This window comes from Leguminivora glycinivorella, chromosome 2 (genome assembly GCF_023078275.1).
Source record: "Leguminivora glycinivorella isolate SPB_JAAS2020 chromosome 2, LegGlyc_1.1, whole genome shotgun sequence".
Lineage (NCBI taxonomy): Eukaryota > Metazoa > Arthropoda > Insecta > Lepidoptera > Tortricidae > Leguminivora > Leguminivora glycinivorella.
Window position 1 is genome coordinate 9,980,479 of NC_062972.1, and position 20,268 is coordinate 10,000,746.

At 37.3% G+C, this 20,268-nt stretch overlaps 1 protein-coding gene across 5 annotated transcripts in view; it reads left to right on the forward strand.

Annotated features, from left to right (window-relative positions):
- The window catches only part of LOC125236427 (lachesin-like), a 148,897-nt gene that overhangs the window by 126,839 nt on the left and 1,790 nt on the right, over nucleotides 1–20,268 (forward strand). For 4 of the 5 annotated variants that reach the window (XM_048143253.1, XM_048143260.1, XM_048143232.1 and 1 more), the window contains 8 exons: nucleotides 4,112–4,215; nucleotides 8,977–9,184; nucleotides 16,980–17,135; nucleotides 17,901–18,029; nucleotides 18,311–18,448; nucleotides 19,035–19,199; nucleotides 19,281–19,355; nucleotides 19,822–19,905. In XM_048143253.1, coding sequence (XP_047999210.1) covers nucleotides 4,117–4,215; nucleotides 8,977–9,184; nucleotides 16,980–17,135; nucleotides 17,901–18,029; nucleotides 18,311–18,448; nucleotides 19,035–19,199; nucleotides 19,281–19,355; nucleotides 19,822–19,905 — 1,054 coding nt within the window. In that variant the 5' untranslated portion in view covers nucleotides 4,112–4,116. The remainder of the gene's footprint in view (nucleotides 1–4,111; nucleotides 4,216–8,976; nucleotides 9,185–16,979; nucleotides 17,136–17,900; nucleotides 18,030–18,310; nucleotides 18,449–19,034; nucleotides 19,200–19,280; nucleotides 19,356–19,821; nucleotides 19,906–20,268) is intronic. The other variant, XM_048143240.1, reaches the window with a different exon arrangement.

Below are 20,268 nucleotides of genomic sequence, written 5' to 3' on the forward strand. Positions count from 1 at the left end.
TTAAAGAAATAAATTTTGATAAATAGGTACCTTACAGAGACTAACCTACTAAGGATAAGACACTGTACACACTATAAGACTTTAAACTAAGCAGTAGACATAGCTGGTACTAGCGATGAAATTACTAAAAAAGATGTTACTAAATTAGTCACTAAATTACTAAATTAGTCACGGATACTTATACCAATACCGTAGCACGCCTAACGAAGACATTTAACTGTCCGTCGGCGGAAATAATTCGTGTATAGGCGAATTTTGGCATAGTTGTAGGGAATGGTGTTCTAATCCACATACTCAAAGTACTGATGGGTAGGGGAGGAGCTAACGGGTGGAGGGGGGTGTAAAGGTCCCTTTTTTTAGTTTTTCGCGAATAACTCTTAAACTGTGGCACATAGCAAGAAATGTTCTGAAACACAAGTAATCTTCATAAAATTCTCTACAAAAAAGTCTTATACACTTTTTATCTGGGACCAATCGTTCATGAGATATGGAAGGGAAAAGATGGACAATAAAGGAATAAACTCATTTGTTTATGAACAATACGTTTATTCTTATAGAGACGCGGTAGAGTGTCAAGCCAGGTTCAAGTAACAAAAGTAGCAAGCAGCACCGTGTGTAATATTACACGAACCGTTTGGAGCCACATTTGACCCCCTTCTAACTCAAAAACTATATCACATAAACGTGTTATAATGCAACGTAAAAAGAAACCAACGCGCGTAGTAAAAGTATGAGCTATAAGCGCTCCTCAATAAGCCCGGTACTAGCAGCCCGCCTTACTGCGTTTTCACATTATCCGATCCGATATCGGATGTCGGAAGGATTTCAAAGGCAAAAATCCAAGACGGCGCCTTAAATGTACGGGATATCGGTCCTACTTCCGATATCGGATCGGATAATGTGAAAACAACGCACTTACCCCGCGCGCGCGCGCAGCCCTTTATAAGCCTCCGCGCGGCCGGCGCTCGCTCATCCCAGTCGTCCTCAAAACGTCGACGTAAGACCGCCCCACAAGGATGGGGCGCGACCAGATACAGCCCTCACAGCGCCCAGCGCGGAAGGGGCTACTCACACCCCAGCAGGGGTGTTGAACGACATTACAGCAGCGCTCGCTCAGTTTGTCTCGCGCAGCGATCCGATCACATTGTAGCTGACTTGACGAGCAAAGCATCACGACCGCCCAGTATTGCTTTGATGGGATAAATTCATAAATAAAAATCCTAACTATCTTCCGTCTCTACTTCGATGGGAGCTCCGTTAGTGCATGCTCCCGAGCATACACCACAGACACTGGAGCAGGCAATTCCTGCTTTTCGGCAGCCGCATCGCACCCCACACCCAGTCTTGCATCGGCAAAATATAGTTTTGAGAATGGAGTCAGGTGCCACTGGGTCGTTGGTTGTCACTGGCTTTAATATGCCATCGCCTCTTCTAGTTCATCCCCATTCAGTAGGTGGTAAATAAATTGTACGTTAAATACAAAAATATTTGTACGCCTGCTTCAATATTGAATGCACGTGCTAAACTTTTGTACTTCATCAATCGTCGGAAAACGGAAATTAATATCAAACGCTCCCGCCTCATAATGTGAACGCGTCCGGGCGATCGCTTGATATCTTTCGACTCTTTCCTTTGGGACTGAAAGAGACTATTTTGTAAACACCACATTTATTTAAAAAAAAACTGTTTCAGAATGTTTTATTGTGTAATTGGATACAGAGAAATAACTTGGTGCCTTATAATTACTTTTATAACCTAGGTATAGGTACTGAATTAATTAGGTTATTAAGTTTTATTTTATAAAACTTCTATAGTTCAATGGATAGCAAATAAATCAAGTTTAATAAACACCTTGATACTTGAAGGTGACAATGAAATGGAGAAGAAATATGTGTAAATTAAAATTGTTTAAGTACAATGCTTCAAGTGTCTGAAGGTTTAGTTGTTATTATAATTTATGTATACATCTTCTTCCTATAAAATATGTCGCCCAGCTAAGAGCGCACCGTTTTATTAAACCGCAATACGATTTTATATTAATGAAACTCAAATAAATTTATACCCACACCATCTTACATCTATACAAAAGTAAAAACCTTCCATTTAAATTATTATAATTATGAATTTCCAAGAATAAGGTATTGAAAATGTGGGAGTTAACACAGCATATTTTATCAGCATGCACGTAGAAACTAGAAATATTTTCGTGACAGTACAGTGACGTGACAGTTCGTGAAAGTATAAAATCCAGTACATTTCAAATAATTAATATAAAATTAAGAAAACTAGTTAACAATTTAAAATAACTAGGTAAATGTTTTAAATTCTTGTATGGATTAAAAAGCGTTTTATGTTAAACAATAAAAAACGTCGGTAGAGTTTGAAAGTCATCTAACTGTTATTCGTCATTTACAGGGTCGTGCATAGATCTTTAAAACCCTACATAAAAGTCTATTCCCCAAAGCTAGCGTCCGCCGGCTTTCCGCGCATGCGCGCAGTATCGAAAAAAATGAAAACGCATCGTTTGGCTTTGTAACCATGGCAACGCATTGTCATAACGATACTGCACGCGTGCGCGGGAAGGCTTTGGGTAGCTGAGTTGACTGTGCAAACCTTTGCGTCAAAATACAGGAAATAGTGTGAATTTCACGACAATAAACGGATATAAATTATATGGTCCAATAAATTTATAAAACACTTACAATTTTTTTATTAACATAAGGAAGTCTCTGCTGTACGGAACAGGGTTACATTTTCGAAATGACGGGCGTTTGTCCGATCCTTGCTCATCATTCACTTGCTTTCGCTTCATATCATCTCACACAATCCATCCACCTTTTCCTCGGTTTTCCTCTCCCGTTACTTCCTTCCACACTCATTCGCAATGTCTTTCTCGTCACATGACTTTCATCCCTTCGCATCACATGCCCATACCATGCCAGACGATTCGCTCTTACTTTTTCTACTATCGGTGCAACTTTCAGGCTTCCTCTTATATACTAATTCTTTATCTTATCCATTTTTGTCACGCCACACATCCATCTTAACATTCTCATCTCTGTTACATGCAATCTCTTTTCATCCATCACCTTTAGGGCCCAGCACTCTGATCCATACATGACGACAGGTCTGATGATGGATTTATAAATTTTACCCTTCAATCGAAGAAGCATCCGGGCGTCGCAAATAGTCCCCGTAACCTGTCACCTGTGTGTAAAATAAACATTATAAAGCAATTAAAAACACCCAGAAATGTAGTTAACTAACCTGTGTGTCGATATAATTCAAAACGGGACTAAAATTATAACTATTTCAAAAGTTATGCTTCATCAAATACTTAAGTTTGAAACTTTGGCCTATGTTTTCGTCGCGTCTCGAGTCTATATTTCCTCCGACTCGAAACGCTCGGAGCGTCTCGAACATATTAAACGGTCCACATATTCGAGTCCACGTATTTGACTAAAAAAGCTGGCCAAAATTATTTATATACATTTTTATGAGTAATTCCATTGTGTCAATCAAAATATGCTATTTTAATTTATTTTTACTTTTACTTATTTATATCCACTAATGGCCAGCTTTTTTAGTGAAATACCCCTATGTGCGGTCATTGCACAGTCACCGCGCGTGCATTCCGCGCTTCCTTTAAAAGTATTATTTCTTTGATGCGACATTTGGAAGTTAGGTTTTTAGGTAGTGGGGCACGTATCCCCTCGCGTCATCTAACCCGATTTTACCCTACATTAAATCCTGAACGAAGCAAACGATTCTATAATGAAATCTTGAGCGTATCGAGGAATCCAAAAATATAATAATACTGGGAGTATTACTATGTAGTGATAAAACTTTTAGTAAGTTAGTAGTTACCACGCTTTAAGGCATGTCCACTTCTTGTCCTTAAACCACAATTTGACGTAAACATCATTCAGCCCAGTGGGAATGGGTAAACTTGCAACTAGCACTTAGTCGTAGGTATTATAATTAACTACCTAAATAGCTTTGAGATATTCGTCTTATCGCCTATCATCCCCAGGATATTTTAAACAGTATATAAATATTGTCACGAGTACCTTATCTCTTACCTAGTCTCACTTGATTATTTTATTTACAGAATCCATGTATCCGAGGTTCGCCGAGCCAATTCCGAACGTCACGGTGACAGTAGGCAGAGACGCCTTGCTCGCCTGTGTCGTCGATAACTTACGAGGGTTTAAGGTAGGTGCCGTTTTTATGTCAAGGTTAATAGTTCAAACCAGTCACGACTGATGTTAGAGTGTGTTGTAGACACAGCATCTATCATTAGTGCACATACATACATATAATCACACCTGTATCCCATAAAGGGGTAGGCAGAGCACAAGAACTACGAAGTTTTAGTGCCACTCTTGGCAAAAAGGGGTTGGATTTATTTCTATCATTAGTATTTGATGTTTTATAATACGTTCTCGATAGTGTAAATAAAACTCACGTAGAATGTAGGTAGATATGTTATTTTTGGTTAATTTGGTTCTAGAATGTAACCGTTTCGCGGCGCTCAACATTGTAATTTCTCCTGACGTTACTCTTTTAAATAACTTTATTAATATTGATAATGAGTTTGTAATATCATAATATATATTCTGATATTAAAAACTCATGGTTGTCACTATAACTTGGCAAAAAAGAGCAGAAATTTTAAAGTGGCAATATCGTAATGTCGTCCCGCTTTCTCTCAAATACTGATTTGAAAGGGATGAGATGAGACACAAATGTTTTACCACTTGCCACTTTTTAATTTCTACTCTTTTTTAGCCAGACTGTAATTGTAAATGAAGTATGTCAAGGGAAGTTGTCACGTGAGAAAGCGAGCATCCAATTAATAAAAAAATAAGCGCGTTACAAAACACGGAGAAACTAAAAAGCAAAAAATAATAAACCTTTGAATTCAGATTTCTTATCGTATTGCAATAATCTAAACATCCAAATTATAAACAAATCAATTATTTTTGTAGTCGATACCAGACCTGTTCGTCGCCTTGCTATTGCCTGTTTGCCCCACCCAACCATACGCAGGCTGGCACCGACTCCAAAAATAATTGATTTGTTTATAATTTAGATGTTTAGATTATTGCAATACGATAAGAAATCTGAATTCAAAGGTTTATTATTTTTTGCTTTTTAGTTTCTCCGTGTTTTGTAACGCGCTTATTTTTGAAGGCGGTTTTATTTTTTGTTAAAAAAGTTTATTTATTTGTTGATTTTTAGTGGTTCCTATTGATATTATACGTATCAGTCCGAATATATGTACACTAGTGAAAGAATTATCCTTTAACTCCTAACCATTGAGGAGTTGACCTTCCATCATCAGCTCAGCCACATAAAATTATTACCATCAGGCGTAAATACTGGTTTACCTTTGAAAAATACACTAAAAACATTACATGTGCCTATAACATTTGAAGAGTTCCCTCAATTTCTTCAGGATCCCATCATCAGACCCTGACTTGGTGCCAATGGGACCATCTCGGAGTTATACCCGTTTGATCAAAAAAAAATTTTGAAAATCGGTCCACAATTCTCGGAGATATCGAGGAACATACATACAAAAAAAAAAAAAAAAAAAACATTCAGTCGAATTGAGAACCTCCTCCTTTTTTGAAGTCGGTTAAAAACCGCTACCACTTTTTGTGATTCCGTATCAGTCGTTAGTGGTCGCTTGAAAGCAAAAATGCATACGTATTGAAAGAATGCTAACCTAGCTTCTAACCAACACTCTCACATATATTAAAGAATACTTATATTTTTAGTGAATTTATTAATAGCAGCGAGTAATTTGTATGTAGTAGTAAATAAAAGGTCTCTTGAGAGAACACAGTATTTATTCTTAAGTTCTTATTAATTGTTTTTACAAATGAAATAAAACTATGGAAACGGATTAAATCGCGTATAATGAATTTGCAATTCATCCCGACGTTTCGAATACTTTACAGCGTTCGTGGTCAACGGGTGACTGAGGAAAAATTACAAGAGATGCCGTCAAGAGATGGCAGTCTATGCACTGTGATTACACATTTTACTTCGACAGTAACTCTCTATAATACTCAATCCTCTTTGGTATAATTAAATAAAAACGTGACATCTATGTAGGTGCAACGTGATAAACAGTTTAAAATTAGATGGCTTTGTAAAAACCATTGAAATTTGTCGCAAAACTTTTTCATTTAACGGCTTCTTTACAATAAATTTACAACTCTTTGTTTTTTGTAAACTTTTTTATTAACGGCATTGAGGTATAATGTACTAGAGAGGACGCTGCGAACAAGTCCATGGACTTATATTGTCTCAGTCAGTCTCTGCGTGTTTGAGGAGATTCCTCAATTCCTCATGAATCCGATTACAAGAAATCGAAGCTTGACAAAATTTGACTTGAAAACTCAATATTCTTAACAAACATAACTAAATAAACGGCACTGTTCTGAACTTAAATGCATGCTATTCTTAAAAAAATACCAAAGTTACTATATGTGTGCCGTTTAGATTAAAGGAGTTCCGTTCTGATCTTCATCAGCAGTTCCACTGTACCAAATGTCATTGTTCTGGACGTAAGTGCATGCTGTTCTTATAAAAATATCAAAGTCACTATAAGTGTGCCGTTCAGATTTGAGGCGTTCGGTTCTGACCATCATCAGCAGTTCCACTGCACCAAATGTCACTGTTCTGGACGTAAGTGCATGCTGTTCTTATAAAAATACCAAAGTCACTATAAGCGTGCCGTTCAGATTTGAGGAGTTCCGTTCTGACCATCATCAGCAGTTCCACCGCACCAAATGTCACTGTTCTGGACGTAAGTGCATGCTGTTCTTATAAAAATACCAAAGTCACTATAAGCGTGCCGTTCAGATTTGAGGAGTTCCGTTCTGACCATCATCAGCAGTTCCACTGCACCAAATGTCACTGTTCCGTACGTAAATGCATGCTGTTCCTTAAAAAATACAAAATCACCATATCCATAGCCTTTCAGATTTGAGGAGTTTCCTCGATTTCTTCAGGATCCCATCATCAGAACTGGGTTCTAAGAAAAATGGGACCAATCTGTATGCATATTGCATATACATTCAATCAAAAAAATTTTTTTCAAAATCGGTCCAGTAACGACGGAGATATCGTGGAACAACATAAAAAAAAAAAAACATACAGACGAATTGAGAACCACCTTCCTTTGAGATATTTGAGGCGACGGTTAAAAAGTGATAGTGTCACATTTCATCGGATAGTAGACAAGCCATTTTGATATAACTTCATTAAAGTAATTATTTTAATGAAGGGACGCGCTCCTCAAACGCGATGCTATCGCCGCCATTTTGTCGAACGAAATCATAGATTTATCGCGCAGACATGCCATGTAGGTAATAATTGTAATAAAGTATAATAAGCGCTGGCCTAGCGGTAAGAGCGTGCGACTTACGATCCGGAGGTCGCGGGTTCGAATCCCGGCTCGTACCAATGAGTTTTTTGGAACTTATGTGCGAAATGTCATTTGATATTTGCCAGTCGCTTTTCGGTGAAGGAAAACATCGTGAGGAAACCGGACTAATTCCAATAAGGCCTAGTTACCCTTCGGGTTGGAAGGTCAGATAGCAGTCGCTTTCGTAAAACTAGTGCCTACGCCAAATCTTGGAATTAGTTGTCAGAGCGGACCCCAGGCTCCCATGAGCCGTGGCAAATGCCGGGATAACGCAAGGAGGAGGATGATGAATTGTGATTATATTCTGTTTTCAATACATAAAAGATAAATGTTTATTACACGTTATAGTTATGAACATACACTTCTAATGGGCATATTCAGAATTTGGGACACCCCAATTAGCGTAAGTTGTTAACAGAAATTAACTCGCTGTCAGTTTTGTGACGACAATTGAGCATAAAATATGACTAAAATTTACTTTTTTCACATTTTGAATGTAGATTATCGCTCAAAGTTTATGTAATTAACACAAAAACAATATTTTTATAGAAATTTCATGCTTAATTATCGTCACAAAACTGACAGTGAGTTAATTTTTGTTGAGAACATACGCTAATTGGGGGGTCCCAAATTCTGAAAACGCCCTAATACGAGTTTTAATCGATAGTTTTATACAATAATTATGATTTTATTCTAGGACAATTAAAGTTTATGAAAAAAAATCTATAATAAGAACTTAAACATAACAAACACAATGTATGATAGTGCTAAAAGTAAACTTATTAGTATTTTACAAAAAGTATAAAACAAAGGTCTAAAGTCTACACTGAAAGTGTCGCGTCTAGGTGGTCATTGGTCAAGTCGTATTCTATGACATGGTACGGCATTGTATGTACCCTCAACAGCCCGCAATGTAACTAAAATTGCATGCGAGTTCGCACGCCGTCTAAATCAGGCCTAAGAGCCCATTTAGACGGTACGAGAACTCGCATACGAGTTTTATTACATTGCGGTATTGACGGCTGTGCAAAATTGTATGTAACTTAAACAGCCCGCAATGTAACTAAAATCGCATGCGAGTTTGCACGCCGTCTAAATCAGGCCTAACGGTCATAACTTATGTAAACAAACGCAACTATATTATTTATAACAAATATTTTGATTTGTTGTTGTTGTTGTTATGTAAGAAAATTTAACAGTGCTTTAATTTTGAAGTAGGTAATACCCGTATTTTAAAATAGAGTAAGATTTGGCTTGTGATAATAATCCTATTTCCACATACCATTAAGAGTGCGTCCATTTCAGAATGTACTTGTATATCGTCACTACTTTGAAAAAATCTCGTATCTCACGCTGCTCCTCAAAGTTAAAACGCAGTATGTCTATATGCATTCCATACATACTTACTACAATTTTCTTTTCATTGACAAACGAAGATACAAGTTTTTTTTTAAAGTATAGTGACGATATCTTTCACAAGGTAGAAATAAGTATCACCCAGTGAAAGTCTCTGACTTATTTAATCATGGCAGGTGGCATGGGTCCGAATGGACACGCAGACGATTCTGAGCATCCACCACAACATCATCACGCAGAACCCGCGCATCAGCCTGTCGTACAACGACCACCGCTCGTGGTACCTGCACATCAAGAGCGTGCAGGAGGTGGACCGCGGCTGGTACATGTGCCAGGTCAACACCGACCCCATGCGCTCCAGGAAGGGATACCTGCAGGTAGTTGGTGAGTATATCTGTATATATAAACCATGGCAGGTGGCCTGGGTCCGCGTTGACACGCAGACGATCCTGAGCATCCACCACAACATCATCACGCAGAACCCGCGCATCAGCCTGTCGTACAACGACCACCGCTCGTGGTACCTGCACATCAAGAGCGTGCAGGAGGTGGACCGCGGCTGGTACATATGCCGGGTTCCCTCTATTTGGCATAACTTTAATTGTCCGAAACGATTTTCGCATAACAGACTTCGCATAATCGATTTTCGCCGAATGTTAATTTGGCAGAAAACTTATTTGTCATAATCGAAAATAATACGAATAACACATTGTCCGAAAATAAGTTCGCATAATTCTGTTTACGCCGATTGTTTTTATGAATAAAATTAATTCGCATAATTGTATTTGGCATATTTCTTAAAATCAGAATATCCACCCATACTAAATGCTGTTAAGAGAGTCGGTTTGGTTAGGTTAGAACTGCGACCTCAACAAATAAAACATTTTGTCAAGAATTTCGGTTAGGTTAGAACTGCAACATTAATATAGTAGTATTACCCATGATAAAAATTCTGCGTAGTAAATTTCCACTAAACCATGTTATGCAGAAATAATTTATGCATAAAAACCATTCGGCGAATAACCTTTATGCATGAAATATATTCGGACAAACAAAAATATGCCTAGACAAATTATGCGTAACTATACTATGCCATAACAGATTATGCGAAAGGTGAATTATGCCAATATAGATTATGCCAAAAAGAATTCTCGATTGTAAAATTATGCCAAAACAAGGGGAACCATATATAAACCATGGCAGGTGGGCTGGGTCCGCGTTGACACGCAGACGATCCTGAGCATCCACCACAACGTCATCACGCAGAACCCGCGCATCAGCCTGTCGTACAACGACCACCGCTCGTGGTACCTGCACATCAAGAGCGTGCAGGAGGTGGACCGCGGCTGGTACATGTGCCAGGTCAACACCGACCCCATGCGCTCCAGGGTGGCTAGCCGAATGGCACAATCGCTCACGAAACGCTCACGAAACGAAGCGCTAGTAGATATCTATCTCTATCGCGCTTGCGTATTGGCGCGACAGAGCCAGCGGCGTATCGCTTTCGTTTGGCGTCGGAGAAATGCCATTCGGCTACGGGGCCAGGAAGGGATACCTGCAGGTAGTTGGTGAGTATATCTGTATATATAAACCATGGCAGGTGGCCTGGGTCCGCGTTGACACGCAGACGACGCTGAGCATCCACCACAACATCATCACGCAGAACCCGCGCATCAGCCTGTCGTACAACGACCACCGCTCGTGGTACCTGCACATCAAGAGCGTGCAGGAGGTGGACCGCGGCTGGTACAGTCAGCTGCAGAGAAAAGGAGACTCCCTGCCATACAAATTTGTATGCAAGGGGGTCTACTTTTCTCTGCAGCTGACTGTACATGTGCCAGATCAACACCGACCCCATGCGCTCCAGGAAGGGATACCTGCAGGTCGTTGGTAAGTACATCCCTACATATATTTTCAAAGCCTAGATTTTCCTACACTGCTGGCGAAATAAGACTCTGCCTCTGGACAGCAACACATCATAATAAAGTTGTTTGCTAAGAATCTTAAAAACGCGCATTTGAGCACTTGGAGACAGCCGCTTCTCCATAAAAATGTCGTCACTATTTTCCTTTTATCGGTTCCATAATTGAAGATATGACATTTTTTTACATATTTTGATTAAAATTAATTTTAGTTAGTAAATTGTGCCTAGTGTTATTTTGAAAAAAGTGAAACTAACTTTTATTGGACCCTCCCCCTTATATTTATACTGCAATGAATAGTGTCCGGATATCATGAGGACGGTCATGGATTGAAGTTCATTATTTTGCAACTATCTCTTCCGTTCAGTGTGTTGTTCAGTGATAACTATAAATGGGGCCAATTTAGATAAGTACTTTAATTTAGCTTAGCTTTTGGAGCATTTTTAGTTTTAATTTAGTTACTACAATGTTGTTTTGTAAATATTTGACATTTTTGTTTCTTTGGCTAACGTCTTAAAAAAACTAACAAAAAAGCACAACGTCTCGGTAAGGATATCAATAAATAAATATAAATATTGTAGGATATCATTACACAGATTGATTACGCCCCACGTTAAGCTCAAGGCTTGTGTTGTGGGACAGACAATGTATAATAAAGGATGATATAATACCAAGACAGACAAAGCCAAGTAAGTTTTCATTTAAGCATTTGTTACGCAAGCATTTGCTAAACCAAGAATCCGAATAATTCCATCAATATTGTAGATATTTATTTTTTGTCAGTTGTTTCTGACTCCAATAGATATATTTAATTCAAGTTTCAATTAGAGCATCTTATCATCTTGATGCTTATCAGACTGGATTTTAGAAAACTAACTCAGTAAATTAATTATGAATTTTTCTCTGATGCACGTTTAGGAAAACCCGCGTATAGCGCTGGATTAGTCGATCTTATTTGTAAAATTTGGACAATTTGGAATACTGAAACTGGTAATTTTATAATACGTATATCCTGTACTACAAACTTCTCAGACTACATTTTTATTATAAGGTTTTAAAAAAGAGTAAACAAGGCTAAGACGAATTAAATTTTTTTCAGAAATTACCTAACATTAAGTGACAATTTCTTTGAAAATCTACATCACATCGGAGTTATTTTCGTACAAAATTAATCTGCAACGTTTACTAAAATTGCTCTTATGCCTTATATTTTTGGCAATTTTTTTGAAAACGAGCCTTCCCCGTCGCAATTATTGCAACTTCTGGACATTTTCTTATATTATGTTAGACTAAGTAGAAAAAGTCCTATAATATGTTATATATTTGTAAACTACTCGGAAAGCTGATTAAACGCTCGGTTGCGATTTCACTATTTTTCACATGAAAGCCCTCTTAAAACTAGCTGGCGCTGTTTTGCAGCCTGGAAATGGCCAAAATCATATTTTTCCTAAACATTTTTGCGTGTTTTTATATTTTATAAGAACAAATGACATGCTTCTTGATTTTAATATCATGATATATTATGACGTCAATACACATTTTGAAAAAAATTATAATTTGTAGGCATCATCAGTGTAGTTATGATAGTATTTAATAGGTGGCGCTAAAAAAATGAGGTACGATTCTTAGTATGAAGATATATTCATGACTATACCTAGATATTTATTTCTCTAGCACGAATGAAGTATTCAAGATTTTAGACCCACTGGGCCATACCGGTCGTCAAATGTTTTGGTCCCGAAGCGAACGCGCATGCTAAGCACCTCTTTTTGAATTTTTAAGCGTTCAGAATTTCATAATACTAGCTTATAAGTTCATTAAATGAGTATGTAAATTATATGTAACTATTCAAAGTCACATTTATTACTTAATTACTATTCATTGTTTATTAGTTTTTAATAAATAATAAAAAAATAGTATTATGATTTACTATTAATTATTTAAGGATTAAGATGAAATGGCGGAAAACTGTGAAAAACAGGATCATGGCGAGTTTTACAGAGAACATTTTATTTATTTATTTTTTACCATAAGGGTTTCACAAATAGTGTACCTTTCCAATAGTAAAATTGTCATATAAAATTTACCAATAATTACATATTTGTATGAATATGATTTGGCCTATTTAACTTCTAACACTGATTTAGTATTTAAATTGATGTTAAATATTTGTTTTACTATTTTTAGAGGCTCCAAATAGTTCGTGTAATATTACACACGATGTTGTCTGCCAGTTCGGTTACCCAGAGTCAGAAAACCATTGTCTATATTGCTTTCGCGTTAAAAGAAAAAAATCATGCATTTTAGAACACATTAAATATAACTATGCATCGTGCTCTATTTTAATTTTTCGTTAAATTCGATACGTCGTTAAGTGCATTATTTATCATTATCAGGAACCTCCAGGTATATCACTTTTTTTGTTTGAGTTAAATTAAAAAATATACATATACAGGGTGATTCATGAGTCGTGAGCAGGAGTGAACAGGGTACTGGGGAGGGTCACGCTGAGCAATTTTCATAATGGGGCAACACTGAATTGTGATTATTTTTCTTAACTATGACTTAATTGATAAGTACTTAATTGATAGCTAATTATCAATTACGTTCTAATTATGACTTAATTGATGATTAACTATCAATTAAGTCATAGTTAAGAAAAAAATATATCACAATTTAGTGTTGCCCCATTATGAAAGTTGCTCAGTGTGACCCTCCCCAGTACCCTGTTCACTCCTGCTCTCGACTCATGAATCACCCTGTATATTTTTATCGTTTTCATACAATCATAATCATTAAGAATAAAATGGAAGTTAGTGACAAGTATCTGACGGCACATGTCATAACAAATAATACTAGGATTATAATAGGATTTTTTTTAACTAGCTAACAGTACGAGTTAAGACACTAGTTTCTTAGAGTAATTAATTGTATTTGACGCAAAGCACCTTCCCTTAAAGTTAACGGAAATCAATAAAAACAGGTTGTATTTTTGTGGTATACACAAAAATACAACATTATGAAAATTCCAACACTAAACCTCAACTTGATATTACTCCATTAGGTACCTAATATGCGTAATTGAGTAGTTTCTAATAAGCTAAAATTAATTCCAAGATTCCGTAATCATTATTAAATCTGAAATATATTTTAATATATATCTAATTCAAAATGCTTATAAATATTAGACTTGCTTTCTTAATATATAAGAAGTGGATTACTCAAATACAGTTACCATAGAAAAAGCTGATGTTAAAATCCTTCAAGCTTTGATTTTTCACTAAGTATCCTGTTACAAGGCACAAGTGAATAACGCCTGTAAAAATAGTACATTGTGCAACAAGAGGTGGAAGTTGAATATTGCTAACCAGAGGAAGTCAGGAGCTCCGGCAAGCCGTCGCGATTTAAAGATTCGAGTTTGCAATATTCTTACGCCCCAAGTTACATGATGTTTTTCATCACACACAATGTAAAAACTATCTATATAGATGTAAAAAGTTAAGTACCGCTTTGTGTGGTAGGGCACAGCACAGCGGATATCATATCGATCGAATCTAGAGCAGAGCCCACTGGGGAAGTACCTCCGCCTTACAGAAGACCGCCAAATACCTAGCTACTCTTAGTGTTGTGTTCCTGCCAGTGAGTAAGGCTGCCAGAACTCAACGAAGGTGCGGTGTACTGGTGACGGTGACGGAAGGACCTACGGAACTAATTTGTTCCGTCTATTGTTCTTTGAGTCGTCGGCAACCCGAACCCTCCTTGGAACTTGTACACAGCAAAAGGGAGTGTACAAGTTTCTAATGGGTTGACATCGCGCATGTGACACTCCTTGAGTTGCAGGCGTCCATAGGTTACAGTGACCGCGTTCCATCAGGTGGACCGTATGCTTGTTTGCCACGGACGTAGAATAAAAAAAGTACAGTACTAGAAATTTCATAACTAGAGAACGCTTTTTCTATAACTCACGCTCCACCTGCTTGTTAGCACATTTAGTGTGTGAGGGTAATGAAATAGTATTTTTCAGTACAGATGGTGTTTTTTTACGCACTAGTGCGAGAAGTGGTTCATTATATGCCAGGTCGAAACTTCGGAGTGCCATATGTACTGAAAAACGTCGTACGATACACGTGCGAAAAGGAAATTCGTAACTCGTGTCGATTTAAAACACTCCCTTCGTAATGTACTATTATACAATCGTGATATAATACAAAGCTTTTCAGTCGAGTACCATGTTTAGGCCACGAAGCTTGCTGAGTGGCCTAATAGTACGGTACGAGAGTGAAAAGCTTAATTATATCACTATTGTATACAATACTTTTTCTACGAGTCATCATCTTCATCATCAATGGACGGAAATATCATCATTCATGCAAGTTAAAATTAATGGTAATAGAGTCGTTCACCGTTGTATCAACATCGAATTACCTAGCAACCAATTGTTTGTAATAACCGTCTCTGATTGGCCGATAACGCGACAGATAAAAAAAATGTGTTTCAGATGCAGGAAAATTTGCCAGGTATCGCAAATTAGTATAGAAATTCTATGAAGTTCTATTTTTGAAATTATTACAGTTAACTAAAGTCAACTATAATGAGCTTATTATAATTGAGTCGGAACTGCCACAGAGTATCCAACACTGAAAAGTTAGCACTTATAGTTTAGCCTGTGGCGTCCTAATTGACAGATTACAGTCGACAAGTAGAAAATAGTACATTTCGATACAAGTGCGTAAAAGAGGAAGTTCGAAACGAGTGGCGATAAATTAAAACACGACCGAAGGGAGTGTCTTAAATCGACACGAGTTACGAATTTCCTTTTCGCACGTGTATCGAACGACGTTTTTCAGTACAGATGGCTCTCCGAAGTTTCGACTCTCTAACTCGTGTCGATTTAAAACACTCCCTTCGGTCGTGTTTTAATTTATCGCCACTCGTTTTGAACTTCCTTTTTTACGCACTTGTATCGTAATGTACTATTTCATCACATTTGCTGTTTAAAGGTCTCATTGCGTCTACGTACTGAAGAATAATGTACTATTTTATTCCCAAGGGAATAATGGATTTAGTTTTAAAAATTAATACAATCCGTATAATACTTCAGGCAAAGGATGTGTCAATCAGCCAAGGATTTTTTTTTGCACCACTAAAATTTGACTATTAAGCTATAAAAAAATATTATACGTTATGAAAAATGCATTTTATTTATGTTTTACAATTATTTCAGTGTGTTTTACATTTATTTCGTAAATTTCACGTAGATAAATCGTTATAATTTGCAATCTGGCAGGAAATTGTGACGGCCATCTCGATTTGCGCTTGACCGCGTTGCCATAGCAACGAGCAGCACAACACCGCCATTCATTGAAGGTTTTGCCTTATGATTTTTTTTTCTGTGTTTTCCTCTCAAATGTGATAAAAAATATTGTCTGTAACTCAGGAGGTAAGGATTTTGTAAACTCGTGTCTATTACTCTCTCCAGCCTGCGGCTGTCGCGAGTTATTAACACTCCTTGACAAAATCCCCCTTACCTCCCTTGTTGCACAATATACTATTACTTATTGGAAATCAGTCTATCTATGTAAGAATGACATTGCTTTTGTCACATCTAAAACTACATGTAAAAGTTTTAATAAACTTAATAGATTAGGTGTTGCCTTTAAAGTTTCCCTAATTGCAAACCTACGTCCCATCTTATGAACCCACGCGTTACTTTGTACAAACGGTGTACTCGTAATGTATGATAACGTCAATGACTTGCATAAGTACTTGTCAATTTTCTTACCTTTAATGATATGACAAGGCCTCGTGAAGATCTATGTAAACATATAGTGCGAACAGATTTTTCTTCGTATTTTTCCGGATATATTCGTATTTGTCTTGCTTGTTCAGACAGTGTCAGTACGTCTTGTACTCTTCCTACTACATCTGTATACGATTCTCGATTCGTACTGCACTAAGTTTTCATGGAAAATGGTGCGTGTACCTGTATGGAGTTTAGAGAGATTTGTGTGAATTCTCATGCTGCAAAGTTAGCGTGGTCAAGATCTTTATTCACTAATTAGTTTATTCTGATTGGCTATTATTTAAATGTCTATTAAAATACCGTCACCATGTAGATTTATATCAGGAGTAATTATGAACAGCATAAATAACTTTATTTGTGTGACTGAAACACAAAAACGACATTCAATGTCTTATCTTTATCATCGGTTTTCTGTCGTAATTATGTGAGGTTTAGACAATTTGTTATTGTTTAGTGCCGCCATCAATCATCGACAACATGACATCGACGGACATGGTGGTGCGTGAGGGCTCCGACGTGACCTTGGTGTGTCGCGCCAGCGGCTACCCCGAGCCCTACGTCATGTGGCGCCGCGAAGATGGCCAGGACTTCAATTATAATGGAGAATCAGGTAAACAATGCATCTAAGCTGTTTTGTAACCTGTGATAATTACAGATGGTTTTTATGTACCTATCTATGTGTTCTAAAATTGAAACATTATGGGCGTTATGGCTTGTCACAAGACAAAGTTGCACAAGTTAATTTTAGTACATATCCCAGGCAAGTTAGAAATGTACATGTTTGAAAGTACAATATCATTGCACACACAAATAAAGGCGACGATTTAGCCACCCGTAACAAGCGATTCGCAAATTTTCCCAATGAAATGTAACTATCCAGAAGTCAATAATTGAACAAAAATCATCTTTAATGACGGGCTGTGTACCTACACCAACAACTAAATAGAAAAACCTGGCAGGCAATCATACTTACAAATAGTGCGATAGGGACGTCCTGATGTTTTATCATTTATCGCGCGACCGTGCTTGTCTATCAGCACCGATAGCATGGTCGCGCGATAAACGATAAAACATCAGGCCGTCCCTATTGCACTTACAAATAGTGCGATAGGGACGTCCTGATGTTTTATCATTTATCGCGTGACCATGCTTGCCTGCCTGAGGAGAACAATAATAAAGAATACGTACCTAGATGTCTTTTTATTGTTTCTTCCTTTACAATATTATATGGGTTTACAAGAATATAAATGTTTACTTTTATTAACAACAAAAACAAGACAAAGTTGAGAGACTTTATCGTGTTGGTCAAATGTACAAACAAAACAATTATAACGAAAATATTGTTTCATAAAACAAATCATGATTTTGTCAACAGTAAGCGTTGTGGACGGAGAAACCCTAACCATAGCCAAGGTGTCTCGACTCCACATGGGGGCGTATCTATGTATAGCATCGAACGGGGTGCCGCCGTCCATAAGCAAGCGAATTATGCTAATGGTGCAATGTGAGTATATTCCGACCCTTTCGGAACAATTTCACTGTGTCATTCCTATACTAAAGTCTCATGAAGGAATTATTATGTGATTATTCAGTTCGCCATGCTTTTGATCCCTAAAATTACTGGGATAGTACCCAAGTTAAGATAGTAATGCTCGATCGCGTGAACGATCGATACGATAGTCTATCTATAGAAACTATATGCAAAGAAAATATATGTTTTACTTACATGATTCTTTTCTTTCTGTACATAATCTACCGGTTACTAATTTTCTATTATATTTTTAGTTCCACCGATGTTATCAATACCAAACCAGTTGGAAGGAGCATACATAGGTCAAGATGTTACCCTGGAGTGTCACACCGAAGCATACCCCTCCTCAATAAACTACTGGACCACCGACCGGGGAGATATGATCATATCTGGTAATACACGCCGCTATACAAACACGAGCTTCTGAAATCACACGCTTCCACTCGTGCATATCTAAATTAACCCCACGTTATTCGTATAAAACATATTGTCATTTAGATACGAGTATATCAAATACAATATGGCGCGATTGTGTTCTTGATTTATGGCTTCATAATGAAAATAGTTTCTCTTGTATCGATGGAAGCTGAATCGAAGCGTCCCGAATTTATTCACTCGTGCTGAATAGAAAGTTACTGAATGAAATACGACTGTGAATTGCGCTTTATCGACACATAGGAACTTTTTGGAATATTTCCCGCACCAAACAATTTGATTAAATGTAAAACTAGGTAGTTAAAAAGCAAACTGTTCTCTGTGGGTGCAGTTAAAGTCGTAATACTGATGAAGTAAAATGCATACGTTTTGTTTAGACGGTAGATGGAAGGTTACTGAAGCTTTTCTTATCAAAGTCAGTTTAACATTTATGATTAGTGATTACCATACTCAACTATGATTACACAATACACCCAATACTATCACACAAACTCCTAGAATTTCATCAAAATTGTAAGATACAGAGATTTACCATTTAAGCAGAAATGGAAATTATAGGTGGCAAGTACGAAGCTTTTCCCATGGACAGCGGCTACAACAAGTTCATGATGCTCAAGATAAGAAACATTACCAAGGAAGATTTTGGCTTCTACAAGTGTATAGCCAAGAATTCTCTAGGAGAGACTGACGGCATTATTAAATTGGACGGTAAATGAACATTTAAGTTAATTAGTAGATTATTATGGCGGAATTTCATAATTAATTTTAATTTACCTATTCGTATTTTAGAAATACCGGCGCCACCTTCAGCGTTTTCCACGACGCCAAAAGTAATTTTGGACAACCAAACATTCAAGAAAAAAGGTAGGTATCATATTATAAGCATTACGTGATATATAATTTGACGTGATAATATTAAACTGCTATTAAACTCATAATGTAGGAATTCTAGGATACTACACACAATCGAGTTAAGATTATATCTAATTGCTAATATATGTAAGGCGATGAAGCCGCGAGTATTAGGACTTTAGACATACATGTTGCCTAGTGTGTGATGACCGAGTTAGCACTCTTGTATCGTAATGTATTATTTCAGTACAGATGGTGCTTTTTCTACGCACTAGTGCGAGAAGTGGTTCATTATATGTCAGGTCGAAACTTCGGAGGGCCATCTGTACTGAAAACCGTCGTAAGATACATGTGCGAAAATGAAATTCGTAACTTGTACGATTTAAAACTCTCCCTCCGGTCGTGTTTTAATTTATCGCCACTCGTTTAGAACTTCCTTTTTTTCGCACTAGTATCGTAATGGACTATTATATTACAGGACGTCAAGAAAACTCTGCTTCCAATGATGCTGTAAGTTCCAACTTTCAAGGAGAAGTCTACGGTGAACAAATACGGACATATGGTAATTATTATCTTTCAGTATATATGGCGGTGTTTTACCGCACTAGTGCGATAATTATCACGCTAAGCAATTTTTCATAAACTTACAATGCAAAGGAAAATTTAAATATAAAGATCATATGTTTTCATTTTTTTTTTTATATACTACGTCGGTGGCAAACAAGTATACGGCCCGCCTGATGTAAAGCGGTCACCGTAACCTATGGACGCCTGCAACTCAAACAGTGTCACATACGCGTTGCCACCCCATTAGAAACTTGTACATTCCCTTTTGCTGTGTTAAGTACACAGTAAAAAGGAGTGTGCAAGTTCTAAGGAGGGTTCGGGTTGCCGACGACTCAAAGGACAATAAACGGAACAAGTT